General features: G+C 49.3%; 1 protein-coding gene across 1 annotated transcript; it reads left to right on the forward strand.

Annotated features, from left to right (window-relative positions):
- Positions 1–983: 983 nt before the first annotated feature.
- Positions 984–3,052, forward strand: LOC100282881 (protein SUR2). The gene is made up of 3 exons (NM_001155787.2): positions 984–1,226; positions 1,472–1,716; positions 2,307–3,052. The coding sequence occupies exons 2-3, from the start codon at positions 1,489–1,491 to the stop codon at positions 2,871–2,873; spliced, it is 795 nt and encodes a 264-aa protein (NP_001149259.2). The 5' UTR covers positions 984–1,226; positions 1,472–1,488; the 3' UTR covers positions 2,874–3,052.
- Positions 3,053–8,565: the final 5,513 nt, after the last annotated feature.

The raw sequence follows: 8,565 nt of genomic DNA on the forward strand, positions 1-8,565 counted from the left end.
TTCTGTAGCTCTGTCATGTACTCTTTTTTTCCCTAAGAAAGATTTCCTATTAAAAAACGTGTTTTTTTTCATAAAAATAGTTTTAAAAAGTACATCTAGTGCAACGAGAACTTTATGAAACTCCAAGTCTTCCTACCATTACATTTCTTTTTTTCGTATGTATGCTATTTATTAGTGGCAATATTTTACTAGCAGATAGCCTGTTCGTTTAACTTTAATCCGTACCGATTTCTACGGGTTTTATAGTATTTTTATCTAAATTGATGCTGCAACAGTTCAAACATCCGAACTTTAATTTAATTTTATCTTTTTTTGCAAAGAAGATTTACACATTTTTATATAAGTTCCAACAGCAGGTTTAAACTTTTTTTTTTCTTCCTCAGGAATATTTTGCGAAGCGACGCATGTGCATCCCCTGGCCCGTGGGTCGTGCAGACTGCAGAGAATCCGTTCTCAAATCCTGCAATCCTGTGTGCCCAGCACAGGTTCCATTTTCTTATCGCTGCTAGGGTTAGACCTTGTATCAGCACTTCAGCAGCGACCACTTCAACCGCCCAGCTCCATTGACCACCACCAGCATGCAGGTAGCAGCAGCAACGGACTACTAACTTTATTCCAAATTAAGTATACTTATAATACTTACATTTTTAAATAGTTTTTTTTGCTACTTTCTTTACTTGTACAATGTAATCGTTACATGTTGAGATATTTTTTTAATGAAGTAAACATATAGTTTTTAGATAATATTGACCGCCTTTTAAAAGTATGACATCTTGGTGAAACCAGCAGCCAAGCACGAGTGCGGCTCCGGTCCGCCGAAAAGACGCTTCCGAAATAGTCAAAACAGGCAAACAGCAACGCGCAGAGGCGTGCGGTGTGCGCGACTAGCCTTCAGCCTTCTCCAGTTCTCTCCTCCTCGTCCCCCCCCCCCCCCCTCACGCCTGGACGGAACTGAAGCCAGCCAGCCTGCCCAGCCAAGGTGACCGGAGACAAGTAAAAATCTCGCCGGTCTTCTCACAGACCACAAACATTGCGCTTGCTGCCCAGCTATAAGTACTCGCCGGACTAGGCGGCCAACTCATCCCATCCCATTTCATCCATCTCGGAGCAGAGGCAACGCAATCCGGCAAAAAGGCGCTTCTTTCTTGCCCTGTTCGGGACAGGACACAGACACAGAGCCAGGAGAAGGAACCGCCGGAGGCTAAGCTTCTTCGTCGTCTTTCCTGGTAAGAACGAGATCCGCCCTGATTCGTCGCGTTCTCCTCTGCGAATTGCTTTCGCGAGGTCACTGGCATGGGGAATCCTCTGCGCATTTGCGGCGTATCTCCTGTTAGCGTTCGCCTCTTCGGTCGTAATGCGATGACATTGCGGTCGATTGGGTTCAAGATTCGTCTGTTCTATCATTCGTTTAGCTAGCCTAATCAGCCGCTGGCTAACGTCTCGGTGCTCGCGCGCCTGCTGACGGTCGCAGGGCGCGCTCAAGTGGCGATGGCATTTGCGGTCTCCGACGAGCTGCTGGGCACCTTCGTGCCGATTGCGGTGTACTGGCTCTACTCGGGGCTCTACGTCGTCCTGGACGGGCTCGGGATGGACGACTACAGGCTCCATCCCAAGGGGGAGGAGGAGGCCAAGAACATCGTTTCCAGGTCGACGGTCGTCAGGGGCGTCCTTGTTCAGCAGGCGTTTCAAATCGCTGTCTCCCTTCTTCTCTTCACGGTAATCACTCTTTCCAACATCTAACTGCCAAAAAAAGTGTGTGATTAGTATTTGGTACTGGACTACTGGTATTTTGTTAGTTATTTTCTAGACGGTGAATTTGGTAAGTAGGCTGCTGTTTACAAAAGATGGTTTTGGTTTGTTTCAACAGCAAAGCAAGCAGTTGTGGATCCGAATCGATTGACCTTTTCACATATATCCTTTGCTTGATGAATTTCTTAGGTTTCTTGTATTTTTTGTCATGGTAATTGATGGAGGGAGAATCGGTAGATTCAGAAGGAATGGCTGAGATTAACTAAGGACCTGAACTTGTCTCGAGCTTAATTGTTCCTATTAAGTAGCTTCGTTTAATTTCACATCGGCACTTGGACTGTTACTTGGAGTGATTATAAAAGTAAACTGAGTTGATGGCATTGAAATTTACAAGCCACTAAAGTTTGACCTAGTGCACTGTATTTATTAATAACATTGTAGAACTTCCTCCTCCTAGTTTTGACCAACATTGGTTCTAGATGCTGCTTGTGGACTTGACTTTGAAATTTCACCTGTGAAAACTGGACTTACAACCATGAAATTTCCTGAAACTGCAGGTTCTTGGTGATGAGAATGGGGCTGTGAGGAAGCAACCTCCGGCTCTGGTATTGGCGTTGCAATTTATCGTTGCAATGTTTGTCATGGACACATGGCAGTATTTCATGCACAGATACATGCACATCAACAAGTTCTTGTACAAGCACGTCCACTCTAAGCACCACACTCTTGTCGTCCCCTACGCTTTTGGAGCTCTGTACAACCACCCCCTGGAGGGACTCATCCTGGACACCATCGGTGGCGCGCTCTCGTTCCTCATCTCTGGCATGACCCCAAGGACTGGCATATTCTTCTTCTCGTTCGCGACCATCAAGACCGTCGACGACCACTGTGGTCTGTGGCTTCCTGGGAACATCCTCCATGTATTCTTCAGCAACAACAGCGCTTACCATGACATCCACCATCAGCTCTACGGCAACAAGTACAACTTCTCTCAGCCCTTCTTTGTCATGTGGGACAAGATCCTTGGAACATACATGCCTTACACTCTGGAGACCCGCAAGGGAGGTGGTCTCGAGGCGCGCCCGGTTAAGCTCAACCAAGCACAGCAGACCAAGGCTGATTGAGCAGTGTGGTTTCTCCTGTTTATCTACTACTTCCCCTGATTTTTTCCCCTTCTGACTGCATTTGTACTGTAGAAGTATTTCCTGTCCATATAGTAAAATCATTTAGGCAAATGCCATGTTGTACCCAACAGATATAGCAAATAAAACATCTTGTTAATGGAGATCCATTGATGTTTGTTTCCTCTGGGTTGCATCTGTGTGTGACAAGGAGAGCTGATATTGGCAGCGTATGCAACAGCGAGCTGGCCATCACACTCTGGATGCTGATGCTTTGCGGTTTTAGAATTTGAAAGGGAGCAGTGAGCTGTGCCTACGGTCCTGGCTGTCGGTTGGACAGTGCCAGCCTGAAACATGGTTCTGGCTGCTGTCCAGCATCTGGTGACCATGAAGTGATGGGCACCAAGCAGCATTTACCCACAGAGGAATGTAGTCTTCAGTGTACACTGAATGATCTGTAGCAAATAAAGCAATCACAAGTCACATTGTCACAATCACTTGGAGAATAAAGATTTATCATGAGATTCAGTCATGCCACAAAGTGGTGCCTAGTTCCCGTTGTTGAGGCGACCACAGAGGTCCTTAGAGCCTCTTTCAACTACCCTCTTTCCTAAGTGACCACAAATATCAAGCTAGGATTTCCACTAGAATAAAAGGGTAATACAAACTTTCTGGGCGTCTTTTGCAAGCATGAATCAAGGGCATCATCTGGCAAAACCTAGCCAGCTAGGGTTCCAAGAACCAAAGAGTAATGGAATAAAAATCAATTCACCAATGGGTGCCACAATTGCTCAAGAGATAGATCTTACCTCTAGAGTCGAATTCAATGAAGAGCTCACTCAAATCTCACTCACAAAGATGGGGATCTAAGTAAGAGTGGGATATTCTGGGAGTTTGAGAGAGAGAGAGAGAGAGAGAGAGAGAGAGAGAGCATGTCCTCAAGTTGGCAAGAGAGTGAATGAATAAGTGAGAGAGGTGTTGGCCACCCAAATGTCAGCCAAGCCTCTGTTGATAGTTGGAGCATGGTGATACCCCCTCCCCCACCGCACCAGAAATTCTAGCCATCTGGCCTAGAATTCCTAGGGCGGGGTGGCGGTTCTTACGCAAACAATCAAACGGAGGATAAAAACCCTAATTGTGAATAATAGACTCAAACTTTTGCATAGAAGGGAGGGAAATTCTGGTTGAACTATAGTTTCCAACAGAGACAAGATGCTCGGCAATTTCTCGGGTTAGCTTAGAAATGCCAAGTAATTTTTTAGTTGGGGGAAAAGAAAATTTTGGTGGGGAAGGAAAATAGGACAACATCAAAAAAAGGTATGATTTTTGTGGGGTGTCTAAGAAATTTGTGAAGATCAATTCAGCACTTATGACACCTCTGGTAATGAGATTTCTATCCACCTTTGTACTATGACATCTTATAACTTAAGTGAAGTTTAAATAAATTTGAAGTAAATGACTTTTCTTTCATTCGAGGATGACACCATAGCTTCCTTTGAACTAATATTGAGGAGTCTCATATTTCATATGTATTTTCACATAAGATATCACTAAAAAATCTCACGAAATATCGTTAGTTTTTTATATGCATCATCATCATCATTACCATCATCTATTTATAGAAATCAACAAATAGAATTGATGTACCTACATAGAACATATTCGAAGAAACAATTTATGTACGCATATATTCAATTTCTATTGCTTACGTATGGTTCCTGCTCTAAGCCGCCATGGATCGACATATGGTCATGTAGTCAAAGAGGTGCTTTGCTAACTCTAATCTATTAAATTTACTTGGTAGATAATTTGGGCCAGGGTATGGCATGATCATATCAACTTAGTTTTACGAAGAAAAGGTCCCTTTTTATTAGGGGAGGGTATTTTTTTACCATAAACCAAACCAAACCAAACCAAAACAAATCGAACTTAACTAATCTGAAATAACATTTTTTGGTAGTTTGATTCGTCTTTTGCATCTATGAAGTTCGATGTTTAGTATCTTAACGATTTTCACCATATACTGAACCGAAATACTAGACTTTACAATTTTGAAATTCGACTATTTAATTATATGATATAAATGTGTGCTGCAATGAAATTGTTCTCTACTTACTTCTATGTGATGTATGATATATCTCTAAATCCTCGTGTCTATATATTTTTTACTTTTTAAAATTGTGTGTAATCTATCATGTAAACTTCTTGTATGAGCTGTGTCAGTACCCTGGAAATGAGGTACCCGTTACTACAGTATGAAGGTGCGGTGTCCATGCTGCTATATTTAGTCGCGTGACGAACAACACATGACCCCACCACGTGGACGGCTCCAGGGCCGCCACGTGGCCAAGAAAGACAATATACTCCATGGTGTCAACAGTGGGTCCGGACCCCCACGTGAAAGTGTCGGACCCCTGGATACACAGCCTGAACCTCCGGGCAGGGTCCAGGACCTCCACGAAGTACAGACCGGACCCCCAAGACGGGTCCCGGACCTCCCTGTGTGGGGCCCAGGCCGCTCACAACAAGGTCCCAGAATTCTAAGAGAAGGAGTACCCAGACCTTAATCAAGGCTAGGCGGGGGTCCGGGGCCAACACGTGTTCGGACCATATTGCGTACGTCCCTGCTCCCCGCTCAGGCGGAGACCCGACGCTGCCACGTGGCCAGCCGCCTGTGACGTAAGCCAACGGGCGGAGTCGGACGTAAGGCCTCTGGGCCGCGCACATTTATTACAGGTGAGGCGTGCCGCCTGTCAAACTGGCAGGTGATGTGCCGCCTCAGCATTAAATACGCCCCGTCTACTCCACTGACAAGCGTTGTGCTGCCTCAACATTAAATGAGCCCTGTCTTCTCTGCTGACGGGAGGCGTCCAGGCCATCCTGCAGGCGGCGTGCCCGTCCACTCCGGTGGCGGACAGTACGCCCGTGCTGCGGCATACGCTGTGCTCATCATCACTCGTACGTAGCCAGGGAAGCTTCCGCTGCACGCCAATGCTACGTAGACCGCGGATATCAGGGCACAAGGAGATTGCACTGGCGACCAGCATTAGTTGCTCCAAGTATTACATCGGTTATGTCCCTGGACCCGCATGTCGGGGCTCAGCACCCTTGTACGTGCCCCCCTTCAGCTATAAAAGGGGAGGCACGCAACGTTACAACTCAAGCTCACTTAGACTTAGACACACTTAGACGCTCACAAGTTCTTACAAGCTCTCAAGCTCAATACATCACACAGTGGAGTAGGGTATTACGCTCCGGCGGCCTGAACCACTCTAAACCCTTGTGTGTTCTTGTGTTCGTCCATCACTTAGCAGACATGCAAAACGCTTAGGCCCCTCCTCATCTTAGGATTTAGGGCGGGTGCATTCCGCCACCCGGCCGGAGATTTCCTCTCCGACATTTGGCGCGCCAGGTAGGGGCTTAGGCTTTAGGTTTTTGCTTGTTTTCTTGCTCAGCATGATGGTGCAAATCATTGAGCACCGCGCCGAGACTTCGGTAGATTTTCTGGTGGAGGAAGAAGCTGCTTCTTCCACGACACAGGTTCCCAACCGCCCAGTGCCGAGTACTGCTGCTGTGCACGTTGCGCAGCAGCATACAGCCGCGCAAACATCCCGGACTCTGTCAAGGGCGGCTCCGGGGGTGTTGTCTGTGGCCAGGGAGTTGCTGCGCCACCCCCAAGCTCCACGGCCTCACCAGGGGCCATGAAGCAGTGGCGTGACGACGTCGACCGACTGCTCGGCATGGCGCACTCCGGCTCGACCAGGTCGAGGCCGCGGTCATCCCGGTGCCAATATGAGGCGATGACGTCTGTGCGCTCACCCTCGGTGAGGGGTGCACTGACCGACGACCTTCGTGCAGAGCTCAACCGTAGGCGTGCAGGAGAGGATGCCCGGGTCTCCCTGGAGAGGGCGCGGGAGTGCCGATGAAACATCGAGGGTCACAACCTCAATCAAGATTTTGTTGCGGTAGCACCGCAGACCCCAGCGGGTGCCCGGATCCAGGCGGGTGTCCCATTGGCCGGCATGGGCTGCGCCACGCTCGCGGATCATCTCCGCGCGGCGACCTGGCCACCCAAGTTCCGGCCACACCTGCTGGAAAAGTACGACGGTACGACCAACCCGTCGAAATTCTTGCAGGTGTACGTCACCGCCATTACGACAGAGGGTGGAGACACCGCCGTAATGGCAACATATTTTCATGTTGCCTTGTCTGGCCCTGCCCGGACTTGGCTCATGAATCTTACCCCAGGATCAATATACTCCTGGGAAGAGCTCTGCGCGCGGTTCGCATCGAACTTCGCCAGTGCTTATCAGCGGCATGGCGTGGAGGCTCACCTCCATGCAGTGAGGCAGGAGCCCGGGGAAACTCTCCGGACCTTCATCTCCCGCTTCACTAGGGTACGAGGGACTATATACCGTATCTCCGACGCTTCCATCATCACCGCCTTCCGCCAGGGGGTGCGTGATGAAAAAATGCTGGAGAAGTTGGCCACGCATGACGTGGAAACTGTCACCATGCTTTTTGCTCTGGCCGACAAATGCACCAGGGCTGCCGAGGGCCGTGCATGGCACTTGGCACCACAGACCGGGGTCGCCCAGACGGGTGGCTCGGGTGACGTCTCTCAGGACGGCAAAAAGAAAAAGAAGAAGAACCGCGGCTCCGAGAGGCCACCGTCTGCTGCTCCGGTCGTCGCAGCCGCGACTGGGGGCCGAAACGAGCGCAACAAGCGCCCGCGGCCGCAGAAGGGTAACAGCGGCTCATGCCCTGTACACCCCAATAGTCGCCATAGCACCGTGGAGTGTCGCAAGATCATCGAACTCGCGAAGCGCGTTAGCGAACGGCGCGAGCAGACCACCAAGGATGACTTCCCTCCTCGTCACCGGCCTGTCAAGGAAAGGGTCGACAGCGGCGATGTGGCTGCGGGAGAACCGGACCTCGGGTATCAGTCACCCGAGGGGGCCTGAAGGATGTTTTCGCCGGAGGCTCCGTCTCCAGTGACGACAGCTAGACGGACCGCCATGGGGACCCCGTACTCCCTGGTCTACGGGGCTGAAGCCTGCCTTCCCTCAGAAACCCTTATGGACTCACCACGGGTCTAGTCTTTTGATAAGTCTATGCAGGAGCGGCCACAGCGTAAGGATGTGGACTCCATCGACGAACGCAGATGGCAAGCAGCGACCTAAAATGCACATTGCAACTAGTCGCCCAGGCGCTACTAACGGTTCGTGCATAGTAGGGAACCCAGGGTCGGGACCTAGCCCTATGGCGAGTACTGAACCGAGAAGGGTCCTGTAAACTCTCCCCCAGCTAGGAAGGACCCTTCAAGGTGACGGAAATGTACCGACCCGGGGGTGACCACCTTGCTATAGCTGGAGTACCTCTTCCTAACCCCTGGAGCATCTCTATAAGACCTATCCATAGGAGCAAGTCTGAGGGGCTGAGTTTTTCTCCCTTTTGTAACTAGGTTGTGCATACGTGTACGCCAGCCCGGTGAGGTCCGCCCTCATAAGCCCGGCCTGTTGGCCTGCACCCATGCATGTCGAGTTATAAAGAGAAGATATACACCCTCAGATGTGCTCCTATGACAGTTTTATACTCCTGCCTCCATGGTTTTATCCTGCAGTTTCTGAATATTATTTTTTACCTAACCCACCCGTACAGTTCCCATCTGTCCTGGCATGATGACATCCAAATT

This window comes from Zea mays, chromosome 9 (genome assembly GCF_902167145.1).
Source record: "Zea mays cultivar B73 chromosome 9, Zm-B73-REFERENCE-NAM-5.0, whole genome shotgun sequence".
NCBI classification, from domain to species: Eukaryota; Viridiplantae; Streptophyta; class Magnoliopsida; order Poales; family Poaceae; genus Zea; species Zea mays.